General features: G+C 43.3%; 3 protein-coding genes and 1 long non-coding RNA gene across 6 annotated transcripts in view; 2 read left to right on the top strand and 2 right to left on the bottom strand.

Moving 5' to 3' along the window:
- Positions 1-621: 621 nt before the first annotated feature.
- Positions 622-5,263, top strand: LOC119124995 (twinfilin-1-like). The gene is made up of 9 exons (XM_037255404.1): positions 622-763; positions 1,819-1,899; positions 2,003-2,181; positions 2,540-2,635; positions 2,715-2,819; positions 3,266-3,391; positions 3,761-3,911; positions 3,988-4,109; positions 4,194-5,263. The coding sequence occupies exons 1-9, from the start codon at positions 739-741 to the stop codon at positions 4,359-4,361; spliced, it is 1,053 nt and encodes a 350-aa protein (XP_037111299.1). The 5' UTR covers positions 622-738; the 3' UTR covers positions 4,362-5,263.
- irak4 (interleukin-1 receptor-associated kinase 4) lies at positions 3,739-8,164 on the bottom strand. Of its 3 annotated transcripts, none has more exons than XM_037255401.1 (12): positions 7,890-8,164; positions 7,385-7,530; positions 7,135-7,314; positions 6,888-7,054; positions 6,748-6,812; positions 6,567-6,681; positions 6,391-6,500; positions 5,994-6,180; positions 5,785-5,847; positions 5,560-5,724; positions 5,434-5,499; positions 3,739-4,085 (listed from the first exon to the last, which is right to left on the bottom strand). In XM_037255401.1, exons 1-11 carry the CDS (start codon positions 8,048-8,050, stop codon positions 5,443-5,445), a joined length of 1,416 nt encoding a protein of 471 aa, XP_037111296.1. In that variant the 5' UTR covers positions 8,051-8,164; the 3' UTR covers positions 3,739-4,085; positions 5,434-5,442. The 3 variants fall into 3 exon arrangements, with proteins under 3 accessions (XP_037111296.1, XP_037111297.1, XP_037111298.1); XM_037255402.1 differs by having other exon boundaries at positions 6,888-7,048; XM_037255403.1 differs by lacking the exons at positions 3,739-4,085; positions 5,434-5,499 and having other exon boundaries at positions 5,569-5,724; positions 5,802-5,847.
- Positions 7,961-17,519, top strand: part of LOC119124992 (A disintegrin and metalloproteinase with thrombospondin motifs 20) — a 66,513-nt gene continuing 56,954 nt past the window's right edge. Inside the window, exons 1-3 of the mRNA XM_037255400.1 lie at positions 7,961-8,071; positions 13,489-13,660; positions 14,562-14,644. Of these exons, the coding sequence (XP_037111295.1) occupies positions 14,563-14,644 (82 nt within the window). The 5' untranslated portion in view covers positions 7,961-8,071; positions 13,489-13,660; position 14,562. The remainder of the gene's footprint in view (positions 8,072-13,488; positions 13,661-14,561; positions 14,645-17,519) is intronic.
- LOC119124998 lies at positions 13,903-15,526 on the bottom strand. Its single transcript, XR_005098399.1, has 2 exons — positions 15,380-15,526; positions 13,903-14,283 (listed from the first exon to the last, which is right to left on the bottom strand). It is a non-coding gene; the product is annotated as an uncharacterized LOC119124998 (long non-coding RNA).

The following is a 17,519-nucleotide window of genomic DNA, read 5'->3' as shown; positions in this document are numbered from 1 at the left end:
CCTAAATGTGTTGTTTTTCAGCAAAGTATGTACTTACTTTAGATGTTCATGACACGTCTTTTCTTGTGAATTTGATTAAACTTCTGACGATAAAGTTAATTTAGAGCTCTATGACAGAATTGCTACTCATTGCCCTCGCAGTTACTTCTTATTTGTTTCCCCATCAACTTTCAGTCTTTTGTTTCCTGGACAGTGGTTATAATAGTGACAGTAATGACGTCATGGTAAACAATAATGACCGTACATATACGTTGATGTTAACCGACGTAACTGTGCGTCATCCTTTTAGTTTCCTCTTGAACTTGAAAATGGCTTGTGACGTCTTATGGCGTCTTTGTCATATTCTCTTCTTATTTATTCATGTGGATCGTATCCGTCTTTCTCAGTTTTAAAGTTGATATTTTTCTATTAGTAATTGTATTCTCTCTCTCTCTCTCTCTCTCTCTCTCTCTCTCTCTCTCTCTCTCTCTCTCTCTCTTTTTTTTTTTTTTTAAATCACTGCCAGTTCTCTGCATATGTCAATATTTTTAACGACGTTCAATCTATACGCATTATTTATGTAGATTTCTTAATCGTGTCAGTAGTAAATTGAACTTTTTTTTGGTCCAATATGAATAAAATGCTGACGTCGCTACCGGGGCGGGTCTTATGGCTGCCGTTCGCTTCCTACTTCTTCGCTTCCCTGGTTTTGACTGATCTCAGCTGCTCGAGCCTTTCCGCGGACGAGAGACGGACACAATGTCACACCAGACGGGCATTCAAGGTACAGTCCCGGCGTGTTTGACTAGACCCGCTTTGTTGTGCCAATCCGATCCTGTATTTCAAAGTAAAGGAATTGCGGAACCAACCAAAGCGGTCAAGTTCGCTAATCGCAGCTAGCTTGAGCTTAGCCTGATGTGTGATGAGAGGTTTACACTTTTTAAGGGAATTTAAATCGAGTCAGTAGTGACTTAAGTCGTGATTGTTTAATGTGTTTCCCACGGCGAAATGTCTCGTTGTGGTTTTAATCCTAGCGCGAAATTGTGTAATGACAGGTTATGCATCAGAATGAACGGGTGACGCCTTTATTCAACCCAACCAGTGTCTGACTGGCCTGTTCCACCAGCAAGTGCTTACTCATGAATGGGATCGATCGGTCTCGTAAATGCATCACGTGTATGATACGATTGAAATACTGACAAGTCGCGGGTATGTTTGTTTTTGTGTTAGCCCCTTTGATTGATTTGTATCGGAGGGCATGTCAATAAAACGATTGAAATACTTTTTCTCCATCGTGTGAAACCTCCATTTGACCTTCTTTTCTGATTAAAGTAACTGGATTTGCTCATTTCGCTTCACTGTTCCCCAAATTATGTTATGATCAAATCTGTTTTTGTTTACCTGTCTATGTGGCATCCTATAGTGACAGGCGGAACAATTAAATGTTCTTCCACTAGATGGCAGAAGATACAATTAACTTGTGTAGCAACCTGTTGCCAGTCATAGAACAGAATAATAGCTTTGTTGTCAACAGGCCAAGGCACTGAGATTAAAGTGAGACATGTTGATGAATATCACTTTGCAAAGTGGAGCAAGTGCAACCCTCAGTCACGTGGTATGATTTGAATTTCAACCCGCTTCAAATGTGATGCCAACACCGAAGGGTCCCATAGAATCTGATATTAGAGGAACATGTTACTTCGAAGGGGAAATGGCACTCACTCATTGGAAAGAGTCTGGCTGCTCAGAATAACACGAGTATTTATTTTGGAACAAATGTTTACAAGACAGAGAGCCAATTAAAAAGTCAAATGTTTGATTTTGAATTGTCTTTCCCAGCGGGCAATGATGTGAAGCAAATATTTGCCAGCGCCAAGAGCGGAGAGCAGTATCGAGTGTTGAAGATCGGAATTGATGATGGTAAGCGCCTTCCGAGTTCCAATAACCATTATAATCTAGTGACCACCAAGTCGTTGACACGCGTGATCAAAACTGTGGTGTTTTGACTGGTGTGCATCTCCAGAGCAGCTGATGTTGGCTGACGTCAAGGAGGCGTCCAAGATGTGGGACCAGGAGTACGATGCGCTAGTGCTCCCCCTGCTGGAGGACAGCGTCCCCTGTTACATTCTTTACCGACTGGACTCCAAAAACAACCAGGGTTACGAGTGGATCTTCCTCGCCTGGAGTCCGGAGCGCTCTACTGTAAGGCTGCTATTATTTTATTTTTTTTAACATCTGGACGGGTGTGGTTCTTTTTCCATGCCTCCCGGGAAAGTGTTTTTGGTTCTGCATTACCAGCTTGACGGCTGCAGAACGAGACTGAGTTCAGCATTCTTGGCGCTGAAAGTGCAGGCTCAGGCTTGTCCGGAACGTGTGAACTCCTTTCAAAACATGACTGAGCAGCTTTGGCGTGTTTTCTTAAAGCTGAAGGAAAAAAACCCCCACAAAGCAAGCGTTTTTCAAGAAAGATGCCCCAAAAATCACATTTTGGTTAACACGTCACAGATCTTGAGATACAAACTTGCCCCGACAATAACCACTCGTTTGTATTTTTTAACAGGTGAGAAACAAAATGCTTTTTGCTGCTACCAGAGCCACACTGAAGAAAGAATTTGGTGGCGGCCACATCAAGGATGAGCTTTTTGCCACTACAAAAGTTGGTCACAATTCACATCAATAGGTCAAAATCTTCTTACGCTCTCTCTCTCTCAGTAACCAATCCTTTTGTCCCGCAGGACGACATAAACCTCAATGGCTACAGGAAATATTTGACCTCGCAGGCGGCTCCGCTGCCCCTCACCGCTGCCGAGGAAGAGCTGAGACAGATAAGGCTACACGAGGTACACGCGTAGAACGGAAGCATGCTCTGCACACAAGGTCAGCAGCAGTAACAAAGATGCTGACTCGTTAGAATGGCAGCAGGAGAAAGAGAGAGACTTCTGGGCTAATGCAGGTCACACCCATAGCAAAACCTCGCCCGTCCCCGGTGAGGGTATAAACAATTATACGCTCTCTGGACATTTCACAATCAAATGACATCCAATACACGATGACTTTGTCTTTGACCATATATGGAAATGTTAGCAGACGCGAGCGGTGTCTTTGCGCCACTCACGAAAGGGGACGTAACATTAACTCATTCACTGCCATTAGATGTTAAAGAACCATTTTAACTGGGCTGGCAGTGAACGTGTTGATATGGATTCTGATTGTTGGCGACTCAAGTAGCTAATATTTATAAATGCTGTGTATCTTCATTTCCTTTTTACGTCTGCGGTGCGTTCAGGTTCAGACGGACATTAGCGTGGACAGTAAGCACCAAACTCTCCAAGGCGTGGCCTTCCCCATGGACCGCGCTGCCGTCTCGGCACTGGAGCGCTTCAGAGACAAAGAAATCAACTACGTGCAACTGGTGAGTGACAGGAGAAGCCGCAACGTGACATTACATCGGACGATCCGACCGGTTGCCTTTTGTCACGTCTTCTTTGGAGGCATTGTGCATAGCTGGTTACAATGGCTTTTTTTTTTTTGGGGGGGCCTAAAAGGCCTTTGTGAGGATTGTTTGTCATTGTGCCACATGATGCGAGTGTTCAGTACAAAAAGCTAATTGTGTTTGAGCTTTCTGATTTACATTTGGGAAATATTGGAAATGAATCCAGTCGGTTTTGCTAATGCCTTTTCTGTGCATGGAAGAAAATTCAATTTATTTGGTTGCATTGAAGAGGTTAGCCGTTAGCGTGTTTACCATACAAAAGCCAACTCCGTCACCTTGGCCCGCCAGGAAGTCGACGCCGAAAAGGAGCTGATCTGCTTGTGCAGCACCGAGCCAACAGACCTGAGGAGCCTGCCGTCGAGGATCCCCAAAGATGCGGCGCGCTACCACTTCTTCCTCTACAAGCATTCCCACGAGGGCGACTGCTTGGAGTCCACGGGTGAGTCGACAGGCGAGCGTTTTTTGCCTCCGCCTGTGCTGTGGCGCGCTCTTCATCCTTCTCTCTCCTTTTGCAGTCTTTATTTATTCAATGCCGGGATACAAGTGTAGCATCAGAGAGAGGATGCTCTACTCCAGCTGCCGAAATCCTCTGGTTGACATGGTGGAAAACAAACTGAAGATTGAGATTGAAAAAAAGGTGAAAAGTTTGTTACATCACCAACATATCTAAAAAAAAAAAAATAATTTAACTACAATGAATCTCATGCTCGTTTTTCCTTAGTTGGAAATCGACAACGGCGACGACCTGACGGGTGAGTTCATGTACGAGGAGGTGCATCCCAAGCAGCACGCGCACAAGCAGGCCTTCGCCAAGCCCAAAGGTCCTCCCGGGAAACGGGGCGGCCGCCGCATCACCCGACCCCCCGGCGACGGCCAAGAGGACGATTAAACTCGACCTCGGCGTCTACACGTTCCATAGTGGAACATTCCTGAGATCGGGGCGATCGTATATAACACGGAAAAAATAAAAATTCTGCCGACGATCTCACGTTCCCATCAACGAGCCAGCTATGCACGCAGAGGACAACGAAGCAAACGGCACATTTAAGCAGTTTCCATTTGTAGCTTGCCAAATGGAAGCCGATTAGTCCGTGTAATTACATTCCCAATGAGTCAAAGTTGAGCCCCTTTTTTGCCCGCTCTTAGTGTGACTAATGTGAACTTTAGCCAAAATAACAACACCCCCCCCCCCCTCCATTTTATCTTAAAAACAAAAAATTCCTTGCACCTTGCATTCCTTCAAATCCATCACTTGGTATCTAACTGTGCACAACCTCGAGGTGCTCCGAAAGCAGAGATGATGTAATGATCCAAATGGTGTCTCCTGATTTTAACAGTGCATTTTATATTACAATTTTGTTTTGATATCACGAGTTTACCTGGAGAGAGAGAAAAAAAAAAAATCGTCTGCTGAGAATCTTATTTTTCTATGCAAGTGCTGTAATTGTACATATTGTAGCCGTGTGTATGCGTGTGTGTTCTGGTGACCATGTCGCTGAGGGGCTTCCATTAAAATGTCATCCATCAGTCATGTTCCACGCGATCAGAATCCCAGAAAGAGTTGGGGGAGGGGCTTGCTACAGAATAGGAAAGGGAATATTTGTGTTGATCAAAATGTTGCCACAGTTAGCCACTCGTCTACTGATGACTTAACATTAGATAAACTACCAAGCTCACCTCATGTTCAAAACGTAGTGTCACTAGAACTAGAGATGAAAACTCATATGTGGTCTTATTTGTTTTCCTACAGATGTTTTTCTTTTTAAGAAGAATTAAAATATTTAAATTGCACATTTTCTATCGATTTATTGCAACGTGTGTTTCGCAGCCTTGTTTTCATGTGACAAATACGTGTGCCGTGATTCGTTAATAAGTAATCAGATTATTCGTAATCATTTAAAAAGACTTTACTGGTCAGTCCATGTTCTGTGTGGATTCAAATTCAGAATGTTCATATTCACCTTTTCGTCCTATGCGTAAGACTCCAGTGAAATTATTTTGACCACTTCATTGAGTTCGGACAGCACCTGTCAGCACAAACGGCATTTTTAGTTGGGTATTATTTTATCGAGAAACGCTTAATGTACCTGTGTGATGAGCGGCCGCCTGTTCTTCCTTTCGTGCAGACAGTTGCCGGCCAAAGAGTAGACACTCTCTACCTGGCTCATAGCCCAGTCGCTCATGCGCTTGTCCACAAAGGCTTCCAGAGTGAGTTCCTCGTCTTCGTCGTCAATGTCGTGCCGCATCTCCATCTGCCGCAATGAGGTGGTGTCATTTGAGAAAATCTGACAGTATGGAATTTGGAGTATTACCAAAAGCTGCGGCTCACGATTTTGGTCTACCGGGGAGAGTCCAGACAGTATTTCTAATAGTACCTGTGGACACCAAGGAGCAGGATTATTATTTGTTTTGCAAGGTGATCTACAATGAGAACATAGGGGCCCCAGAACAGAACCCTGAGGGACTCCTTTGTTTGTTGTTGTTGGTTGTTAACAGTTTGTCAAATTTTGAGAGAGCTTACAACTCCAAAGCTGAAGACATCCGATTTGGGCGTGATCTCGCCCCTCAGTGCCTCGGGTGCCATGTAAGCGCAGGTACCGACGATCCTTTCCGTTATCATGGTCGTTGCGGTATGCTTGGCCGAAGCTCTCGTCAGACCAAAGTCTGAAATTTTGGCCACCAAATTGTCATCTAATAGGATATTTGCACTGCGGAAAAGGACGAGAACACAAATTTGCATATGCTCGGTGGAATCGGTGACTCATATTTTCAGCTCATATTTTAAAGGTTTCGGCATTTTTGGTTTGACATGCTCACGCTGGCGAAAGGAGATAGTTCGGCCGTGCTCAATTAGGACACGGCTGGAAGCGAAATGACTGAAACTAGCTAGCAAGGTCACTAGTCAACATTTATGATACCTTTTCACATCTCTGTGGACATGATGGTTGCTATGCAAATACTCCAAACCATTTGCTGTGCCCTTCGCTATGAAGCCCCTCTGTCGCCAGGACAACGGAGGAGTTTCTTCCTATTAAAAAGAAAAAATGGTCAAAGTTGCCAAGAACAAGAGCAACAATTTTAAAATGGCGCTCACAAAGCAAGCCAGTCTGTCCAGTAGAGATCCGTTGGCCATGTAGACATACACCAAACACGGGTATTCTCCGTCACTGGAGAAGCCCACCATGTCCACCAGATTGTCATGTTTCAATCTGTCAAAAAAATAGAGTTCAGGATGGATGTTTTTTCTACGGCCAGACATTCGCTTCAAAACTTACATCGTCAGCGTTTGAACTTCTTGATTGAATTGAATTTGCAGCTCATCGGGCGAGATGTCCTCTATCTGCATGAAATTTCATTCATCATGTGACATCACGTGTGTGATTTGGGTGCAAAATTTGTTTGTTTTTTTACACACCAGGTTGAGTTTTTTCACAGCCACAGGTTTGTCCCGCAAGAAACCTTTAAAAACCGTCCCGAAGCCTCCTTCTCCGAGTCGGCAGCCGCCGTCGGACGTGGGCCGCTCGTCAAAGTTTTGGGTCATTTCCTTCAGCTCGTTGTATGAGAAACTTGTAAAACTTGTCACTTGAAAGCAGATGGATAATAATGTACTCATAAGAAATCTTTTTATGTTAGCATTAGGCACAAATGAAATTGTTTTCCACCTCTTGTGTGGTCTGGTTCATCATTCTTCGGCTTGATGGGCGTATGTCGTTCATCAGCTACTGGCTCTAACGTCGTCCTCTCTGTCGGAGCTATCCTACAGGTCGGCAAAGTTGAACGTGTGCTGCTGGGTTCTGCTGCAGGAGAAGCAGGTGATGGTGGCTCCGCGGAGAGCATCTCTTCTGGAGTGGGAGACGTAGCACATATGGATCAATACGGCTTTTTTATTGACATTTGGAACGTGGATCGTACCAGGTAACAGCACACTGGCGGCCGCCAGTAACTTGTGACTCTTGAGAATGTCCACCAATTCTCCCACTGTGGCGTTGAACATGCCCCACTCACGCAGCAGCTCCACTGTGGGGCTCTTCCCCTGAGCAACAAGTCCTTCAAAACGCCTACAAGTACACACATTAAAATTTGCAATGGGATTCAATTGCCTGGATATCTAAAAAAAAATATATATTTATAAAAAAATTTTTTTTTATCAATTTTATTTAGTTTTATACCTGGCATGTATAAATCTATCTTTTCGTTTCATTTTAATTTTGTTTCAGTAGATGCATTTTTATTTTTTAGAAACAAAACTAAATGGGGATAGAATGGAGATTGATGGAGAGACAGACGGATAGATGGAATGACAGCCATACATAGATTTTTACATAGATACATAGATAGATAAGAAAGCGTACCTGGCTGACATGATGCATAGATACATAGATTTGTATGCAGAAAATAGATAGATAAGAAAGCATACCTGACATGATGCTGAGTGTACCTCAACTGGCCGTTCGACTTCCGGATAGAAAAGATGACGTTCTTCCACAAGTCTAGAGAGTCTAAAAAGTCGGCCACTTGACGAAGTACACTGTAGGGAAGTTTACGAACATAAGTCGAGCGAGTCACCGAGTCGTTCATTGTGTCACAAAACACGAGCTCGTGAGTATTTATTACGCTTCTCTACGACGACATGTTTTATAAGTGTGGCGGACTGTATGTGTGTGTTTTTCCGATATTGAGCAACTTCCTCAAACAAGTGAGGTGCCTCCTCCTCCGTCATGTTTTGCGGAAATAAGATAAAATGTAATTTTACTTTTACTAAAATGTGTTAGTACACCCCGTGTTAGAATAGATGAGGATAATGAACACTATTGTGTTATAGGTGTTTTTGTAAAAGTTTGGAGTTTTTAGTTTTTCACATTTTGTAACTGCGTTACATTGACATCTAGCGGTTGCGGTTAGGACTACACTCCATAGTTTCATTCATTTATTCATCAATGCAAATAACGTTGATTATTTTGAAAGATACCAAATGGCGGCAAGTAGGGTCGCTATAAAATATAATGAAGTCACCCAAGTCAATATGCAAAGTTGGAAACTAAGCAAACAAGAAGGAACTGGTTGCCAAAAAGCATAAAAGATGAAAAAACATGAAATGATGTAATCAAGATGTGCGAAACATTCATTTAATTGCCTCATTTTGAAAGTGTCCCTCGTATTAACATTATAGTGGATGACACAGTACTTAATTTGAAAGGCATTAGTGAGGCTTTGAACTAGCAATGACTACATTCTCCCACTCTTAATAGTCTTTTTTTTTTTCTTCACTGTGCAGATGGTGAGAATTAACCTCCATGTAAAAAAGACATCACTACGTAAACTTCAATTAAGCTATTTTGTATGAAAAAGCCTAATTACAGTCATTAGTGCGTTTTTGGTGCGTGTATCCTTATTTTGCTTTAATACCCATCAACCTGGCTTTATGAGCTCATTCAGCACTCAGCTGGGTGTCATGAAAGGTGTGTGCTAAGATTTCGGCCTGAGAAAGCAAAAAGCGATGATTTTCAAAGGTTTGACATCAAGTCAGTACCATCTCCCAAAATATAGCATTCTTGGGTTTGTACCGCCAACATGACGAACATTAAAATGCAGTTGTATAGTAGGCCCAAATGTTCACTAAAAAAATAGCTTCTAGTCCTAAAAATTAAGTTGCGTAGTCGGGGTGGGGGCGGGGCTTAATCAACAGTGATCGTAACCCACTTAAAAATGGCTCAGTAGTCAGCCGCAGAAGCACATCTTGCGGTTGCTGTGATTAATTAGCCGTCTCGCCCAGCTCATTAGCGGTCTTGCATGTTACATTGCAAATGTGCCGAAAAGAGAAGCGTGTTAGTTCCCAGAGGACAGCAACACAAAGCTGGTTGTCCCTAATTATAATTTCAAAAAGCTGATGATTTTTTTAAGCATTAAAAAGGCCAATATTAAAAGCACGCTGTAGGTCCCCTTCTCACCCATAGAGGGCAGCAGCTCCCTGCCCCTCTCTCATTGGGAGCAGCAGTCTCACTCCACAACCCAGATGAAGAACTTGCGTTCCGGGGAAAGGGGGCCTCATCTCAACGGCAATTAAAGAGGCTTCCCGGCAGTTTTAAACGGTATTGACAAGATGGGTGATCTACCAACCACCACACGTTTTACGGATTAGTTTCAAAAGCCTTGCATTTCGTCTTGTATACAAGCTCAAGTTCTTGTCCCTGTATGTGAATGAACCTCAATAGACTGATGAAGTCAAGCGTTTTCCCGTGCTAAATCGTCTTTCGAACCGTGTCCCAGCTCTGTGAGGTGGCGAACGGGTCCAAAACACTCGAAGTTGGATGTTTCGTTGTGACTGGAAAGCAGCCCGCTTTCCAAATGAGACAGTTGAGATGCCGGCTTTAAAGGGAATAAGAGGAGCCGCTTCGATTGGCCGGGAATCAACTTGGCTGTGTTCACGCCCACAACGGCGCAAATCCAAAAGAAGGAAAATCACACCCATGTGAGATTTCACTTTGCGCTAAACTTGCGCTGGGCACGAAAATAAGAGCCCTTTTGTCATCTTATTATCCTTGACCCTGGGGTGATTTAAAGTGTCTGTGTCGACTTTTTAAAGCAGGCACTGCAAATAGGCTGTAAGCAGATAGCGATCTATTCCTTCCTCTTGCCTTTCAGCACAGAGCAGTGTAGAGATGACACGCAATACATCATCGTCCTGATTATCTGAAGCCTCGCTAATGTGCTAAGACTGACATCATGTTATTTATACAGTATGTTTTTTTTTCCCTCAGTCACTCATACATCACCTTTGTGGAGGGTGGGGGTGACCGATCTCATGTCTCTATTTCCGACTACTTTTCCGATTGTGTCAATCTGAAGGTGTCCTCCTCAACCAAAATGGCGTTTTGCAATATTAGGAGGTCAGCAATAAGAAGTAGAATAAATTATCTATATAGAAAGGAAAATAAATGGCAGTAGAGTCCAGGAATCTGTCAAGTTGAATTTCTGATCCAAAGGGTAAAACAAAACAAGTGCGTTTGTTTTTCAGACCAGAACGTTTCTGCAATCAGTATATCAGTAACAAACCGACAAATAGAAATCAAAATAATAGTGCGAGTTAAAAGAATCAAGTGCATCAGATCGCTTGCCATTATGTGTCAGTCTATTTGTATGTTTTCTTTCAACTTCACTCACTACCTTTTGGTAAATGGAGGTGATTGCTACAAGCTGTAATTACAGACTCGATCAAAAGCCGCAAGATGACCCCGAACTCCATTTCTGTCGACAAACATACATTGCACAGTCTGACATTAACATTAGAACACAGCATTTGAACAATTTACCGAGAATGTAGTCAAGAAATATTGAAAAACAGCACCATCTAGTGGCGACTATTCTTAAATAGATCATCTGATATCAGGCGCGTGGGGGGAGTCCAAGCTAAAGCCAGCTAAGAAAGTCCTGTCATGCATCCTCGCTTCTTATCGCAGTGGGCATCACAGCGGCAATGCTGGAGCCAGCTCCTCACACTCCATTTGGCTCCAAAGTGATGGATGTCCAACACTAATCGCAGGGAATGCTCTCTGGCCCACGTAAAGCTCAAAAACTCCTCAGTAAACACATACAACCATCACACGGGGTCCTCCTCTGGGAGCTAACGTTGACAAATTGGGGCGTTTCGGACAGATGCCAGAGTTAAGTGATGGAGAGACTGGCCCGGGCTTTTTATGGCTCATATATTTTAAGTGTGATGGAAGCAAACAGCTTGTTTGTATGTTTGGAGGCTATTTCCAATGCAAGCATTCACGCGACGGTCGGTTGCAGTGATTGTTGTTATTATGTTCAGTGCGATGGTCAACACTGGGTCAAAGCTTAGCAGAAAACAAAAAAAAAACAAAGGGAGAAAGGGCTGCGACGACTTAAAAAAATCATACAAAGCGATTTTAGTACAGTAGAAACTGTAATATGGAAAATAACTAGCCCAAATTCCACCCCATTAGAAATACTGTAAATAGTACTCATTGTTAATAAAACTTTATTTATACTGTACAGATTGGATTTTAATCAACATTTAAGCAGTTCACAGATGCCAGAGGATTATTAATTAATTGATTTGGAATTTAATATATTTTATTATATTTTTATTATATTTTATATTATATGTTTTTATATATTTATATTATATTTATTTATATATTTTTATTACATTATATTTTATATCTGTTATCATTATGAGCCTCACTGACTTGTATGATTTTTAACACGTGGCTATTTTTCCCCAACACACGGACGGGTACATGCTGGAACCAGATTTTTCTTTCCACTCACTTGAATTCCAATTGACCTCTTTTTGGGGAAAACAAGCAAGTATGATTACACGTTACGTTTTCAAATTAGAGAACACAACAGCCGACGCAGGATGCCGAACATGTTCAGTCACAGTCTGTTTTGGAGTCGGGAAAAAAATAACCGCCGATCACCGCTACCACGCCTTTGGTCCACCTAGCAGAAAGTATGAACAGTCGACCTTTTGGTGGCCTTCTGTTGACCCTTCGGGGAGCCCGCAAGTCTCCCTGAGCGCTGCACCAACACGCATGTTTCCATTGTTCCACGTGCGATTGCGTCCGTGATGCAATCTGAGCGGCCCGAGGCCACGACGGGCACTCGCGCTGTTTCCGGAATCGTTGGCAATCTCTTTTCTTTGTTTGTTTTACCTCACGTCGGATGGAATTCCCCGCTTATCTAAATCCAATAATGACCTCAAGCTCGATGTCAAAACACTTTCCGTTATTATCTGGCATCCCTCTCCTCCCTCGCCTTTGATGGCGTAAGAGAAGCACAACTGCGCAGCCTTGTTGAATCTGCCGACTTGTCAGGATGCTTCACCGGAAAAGCTGGACCTGCAATTTGTTTGTGTGAGAAGTCTGGAATCACTGCTGACTTGGCCATGATTAAGACCTGGCTAGACTGTGTGCGTGTTTCTTAATTCCTTTTATGATTAGAGCACGTCGAAAAATATACACAAGAAGTCACGCAAATAGCATCGACACACGCATCAAGATGTTTCATTGTTTTGATAGTGTTTAACTTGTTGAAGAATGTAGAAAAATATATTTGTGAAAATGTTGTAACTAGTAGTTTAAATCTGACCTGGAAGAGAAACAACAGTGTGCGTGTCCCATTGACTTCAGTTGGGAGTGCCACAGAGATCAATTTTAGGTCCACTATTTTTTTCAATCAAAAATATTTTTTCCCTGCGTTTATCTACTGGCACATTTACGATGCATATTAAAAATCAAATAACAGAACAAGTAATCACATGAAACAAAGTACTTGGATCTCATTATAGACAATAATTTCAAATTCCAAAATTTGGACAGTCCATCCATCCTAAATCATTGTGTTTTGCCTAATGAAGTGTCCACTGAGTAGATTTATGTCACCATACAAATGTTTAATGGCCACAAGTCAGACAATAATCTTTTTAAAATGTGATTTATGATGCTTTTGTGTGAGACTAAAACAACTCACGGTGAAAATGGATTGCCACTAGAGTGATGGCCTCCAGACCCACACTGGGTTTGGGTGTGTTTGGCAGCTTTGTTGAACTTGCGGGGGTTTGGGACGCTCCGAGCCGCTGTTGATTAGCTTTTAGTTTGCCGGCTGCTCTCTCAGCAAATACATCTTTGTGTTACGTTTAGGGTGTCACTTTGCATTCTTTCGTCCCCTGAGTAGCCTTGGTGCTGAATGCTAGTTTATTAGATTATTCTGGATATGTAAAAAAAAAAAAATCATGGGTCACGTTGCTTAAAAAGGTTAAAAATAGGCAAAAATATTTTGTAGATATTTTATTTAATGCCTCACTGTGGGGTAAGAAATGGGCTACAGATGTGCTAACCCCAAGGACACCCCGCTGCCCGATACCGTCATTGGCAAAGTTCCGACCCTTATTACCTCCCCCAGGGTTTAACCTTACTCGTCCGTGCAAATTGCCTCACTAAACTCATTACTTTCTTAATGGGACCCATCGTTTGTGTTTTATGATTCAGAGACGCAGACACCAAAGACCTCGAGGGGCCGATGGGCTTGCATGCCATGCGAGGAAGCAGCGGGACGGACACCTGTGTCATGTTTCTCAGGGGCGTCTATGTTGGTGTGTCTGCGATAATAACCCCAATTCTGGTCCCACCCGAAGGCTCAGTCTCGGAATACTGTCAAAGGGCAAGTACATAGATTTTTTTTTTTTTACTCTTGAATGACCATTAAAATTTTTTAAATGTGCTTTATCATATTGCTGCTGCACTTTTTGGATGGAAAAAAATCCCCCCCCTAATTTGGAACTCAACCAAGATCATGCTGAAAATGCGCGCTTTTGAATTCCCGGCCCGTTCTGGGAATGTGATTTAAATCAAAATGGGCTTTCTCTCGAATAAATGCACTTGGCCAAGAAGACAAAAAAGAAGAAGAATAGAGGACTTTTAATTAAACCCTCAGGCTGTAGGACGTTATGACAGTGCCAGCAGACTACTTTTCTTAATCAACTTTTTACTGGACGATATTTCAAAGTCGTCCAACCCAATCAGCAACTTCATTCCCAACTTTGCTCAGTCACCTGCGGCGGGACGCAGGACCCCTGTCCGTGCTCTCCACCCTCTCTGACATCAACCAGGCCCACGCAGTCCTGGGAAGTTGAGCATGTGAGTTTCCCCAGGTCATTAGGGGGAGGCTTGAAAAGACTGTCACCAGGAAGGAGATAAGCCGCGAGGGGCGCAGTAATAAGGCCCCGAATAATAGCCCCTCTGTAGCAAGTCACCGAGGACACAGACCCGGGGATTAAAGGGAGCCTGAAAAGGAGAAAGTCAATGGAGCCCCACAAAAAAAAAAAAATCAACCGGAGTGCTCGTGAATAGCGGAGGGAGGAGGGGGCGAGTTATCAGCATTCTAGGCGGGTGGGGCACATTAGTTGGATATCAAGGTTCTATGTTTTGAAGATTGCTGATGTCAGCATTTTGTAATCTAGAGTGCATGTACTGTACACTGTGACAATATGTGACAAAAGTGATGTCCTCCATGAGGACCACTGACAAGTCAAATTGAAATCTAAACAATTTTCTCTGTAAAGGATGCAGATTCTCATCGTGCCGCTGAAGACCACCACGCCGCACCGAGCTCACAAAATTCGAGGGACGACGGGCTCCTTGCCAGGTATCGAACCATACAACGCTCTAATCTGTCATAAGCAAAGTCAGTTGTCGCGACACATGATAAAATACATTGTAAAGCAGTCCAGAAGAATAGAAAACGGGTGGGGGGGTCCATTTATGAGCTTTGCTTCAACTGATGAGCTGCCAAGTGATTAGGTCATCCCGTACGACGCAATGAATAAGTAGTCTGGCCACGGAAAACACTGCAGATTCCCAGAACGTGAGCCATGTTGTCAGCGTTTAATCTGAAGCAGGCGCTGAAGGGTGAGCTAGCTCAGGTGGGCCCCAGCCCATCTGTGAGGGGGGCCATGTGGGCTCCATCAAGGCAGTCCTTAACATTATTATGACAGTCAATGGAAGACTTCTTCTCTCTTTGATTAATATCCAACTTAAAGATATCGTTTTGAAACAACAATCTGACTTTGATTGTCTGCTAGCATAATGCTAACATTAAATGCAAAATACCATAAAGGGGCTAACGAACACGCGACTATTATTACTGTAACTTACTGAGTCAATTAGTTGTGAAACGCTTCTTTTGTGTCTGTGTGATACTGCCCCCTAGTGGCCAAAGCGCAATGAAATAATGGGATTTTCATTATGTTGGACGTTTTGCCACCTTTGCCAATGCACACGTGATCTACTCTGGGTCCCCACGTTGCCCCCCCCCCACCCATCGCCGTCAATGTCACGAGCACTTACGAGACGTGAGCCCATTATACTGCTAACCACTCACCAAGTCCGCCACCCCGGGGGAGCGCCGCTCCACGATTGTTCTGTGAAGCCGAGCGGCCGAATCAAAGCCTCCCGCGGCAGGAGACCTCCTTGAAGCACCCCGGTCCACTCCGTGGCGTGTAAGGAGTGCAGTTGCCCCCGTCTATAATTTTAGCAGCCCTCCAACCCCTCCCCTCGACCTGACCAGGAGCAGTGAGCCAGCCGGGCAGGCCTGTGAATAAGCACAAGAGAAGGAATGAGCAAGTGGATGGGTGGTCCGTTCACCTCGGGATTGGACTTGATGGAAGCTAAAAGAGCTCTCATGAGGTGTCACCTCCAACAATGCGCCAAAAGAGTTCAGACTTCCTGGAAGAACATTTTCTATGCTCTCGGTCTCTTTTTGTCTGAAAGGGTTTCTTCGGCTTCCAAGTCTTCCAGCTTCACAGAAAAAAAAAAAAGAATGGTGTTGTCGTTTTTTGTTGAATGTGCACATTCGCTGTCATTTTGTGTCACCCGACAGTTGTAATGTATAATTGTGTGCATTCAAAGTAACATCTCAAACAGTTAGTGGTGCAGTGAATTAGTATAGTCCTAATTTGCATTTTAAATAATTTCAAACATGGGTGCAAATATACAATATATAATAAAAATATATATATATTTACATATATGTATATATATATATATATTTTTTTTTTTAATTAAATAAAATATATATATATATATATATTTTTTTTTTACATATATATATATTTTTTAATGCATGCAATTTCATGACACCATGTCCATTCGTGGAGTCATTTGTGAAAAGGACCACGTGTTGATACTTGTAATGAGCTTTGCTGTGTGTGAGCATCCAGTGGAGGAGAGCGGGAGGAGGTCACATGATGCTTGGGGGTGGGGGGGCAGGTGGGCTTTCATTGACTGCTGTTGTGCAAACACAGGCGGTACAATCCAAGAAAGGAGGGAAGGGGAAGGCGAGGGGTAGGGAGCAGTGAAGCAACCACACCAGACAGATCTATGTCTGTCATCTTCTTGTACGACACACACACACACACGTATGCAGCGCAGTGTCACGCAGGTTTCATGTGAAGGCACCTTTGATCAGAGCAGCTCTCAGATGTTTGCCGGCTTCCCTGCCATTTAAACCTGTTTACACAACTCAGGACTGAAGCTACAACGGCTGCACCCGTTTGAAGCTTCCATAAAGAAGCGTTCCCGCCGTGGAGGCCTCTCCAGAAGGTGCTACCCAATGGCGGCTCTGCATTTGATGCTACGGTCACGGCAGAATGAATTCTGAAGTCTACAAAACCGTTTTGTCAATGGACAGAAAAGATCTGTAGAAGCTTCATTATGCAACAAGAAAATGAATGAAAACAGGAAACCTACGGAAATAAAAGAATGCCGTTTGATTATTTGGAGTATGACAAGTTGAGTCGAGTTAGGCTGACAACAGCACTTTGTACACTTGTACCGAACATCTTTTCTGCAATGTTTGGGTGTAGCATGTTCAAGTTGCTATCTGCCAGTACGAACATACAACATTGTTATCATCACAACGAGGCACTTTTGGGACGATGCATTGTATGCAAAATATGGCTAATGCTAATGTTAGCTTAGGCTGAGCTAAAGTAGGCTATAACAGACAGCTACTTGTCAGCTAGGTCATTTTCCTCGCTTACGAAGCGCAGCGCTGAGTGCGACTCCAGCAAAGTGACAGAAGGTGTGACATCTCGAAACAATCTTATCACAAAGCATTCTGCCAACACTAATTTTAGACATCTTGCTATCACCTAGCCCAGGTTATCACTGTCTCCCTCCCCGTCCTTCGAGACCTACGAGAGCGGCCATCTTTCACCGTGGTCTTCATCAGGGGACACCTCGGACATGTTGACGGCCAGCTTTGACAGTGTGCTCTTCACTGGAGACTGAACAGAGTGTCCTTTTGTGTCGTCCCCAAGCACCAAATGCACTCCAAGATTTCAGTTTGTATCAAGAACTAGAAACTTTTATCTGGAATTATTTTTAGAGCCGGTAAATGTGCTGCTGCCATGACGAAGGGTTAAAGTAAGCACCGGCGACTGATCGGACTGTAAAATAAATATTGACTGAGACGGAATAAAAAAAATATATAGTTGCTGTTAGGGATTTCTTCCATTTTC

Source organism: Syngnathus acus, chromosome 6, assembly GCF_901709675.1.
Source record: "Syngnathus acus chromosome 6, fSynAcu1.2, whole genome shotgun sequence".
In the NCBI taxonomy this organism is placed as follows: domain Eukaryota; kingdom Metazoa; phylum Chordata; class Actinopteri; order Syngnathiformes; family Syngnathidae; genus Syngnathus; species Syngnathus acus.
This window is presented reverse-complemented; position numbering and strand designations above follow the sequence as displayed.

Excerpts from the sequence above, each read along its gene's own strand:
- LOC119124995 (XM_037255404.1), top strand. The coding sequence starts at position 739 with ATGTCACACCAGACGGGCATTCAAG. Across the intron at positions 764-1,818 it reads ACACCAGACGGGCATTCAAG|CGGGCAATGATGTGAAGCAA; the intron begins GTACAGTCCCGG and ends TGTCTTTCCCAG. Across the intron at positions 3,392-3,760 it reads AAATCAACTACGTGCAACTG|GAAGTCGACGCCGAAAAGGA; the intron begins GTGAGTGACAGG and ends TTGGCCCGCCAG.
- irak4 (XM_037255401.1), bottom strand. The coding sequence starts at position 8,050 with ATGAACGACTCGGTGACTCGCTCGACTTATGTTCGTAAACTTCCCTAC. Across the intron at positions 7,531-7,889 it reads TACACTCAGCATCATGTCAG|GCGTTTTGAAGGACTTGTTG; the intron begins GTATGCTTTCTT and ends GTGTACTTGTAG. Across the intron at positions 6,682-6,747 it reads GAAGTTCAAACGCTGACGAT|ATTGAAACATGACAATCTGG; the intron begins GTAAGTTTTGAA and ends TTTTTTTGACAG.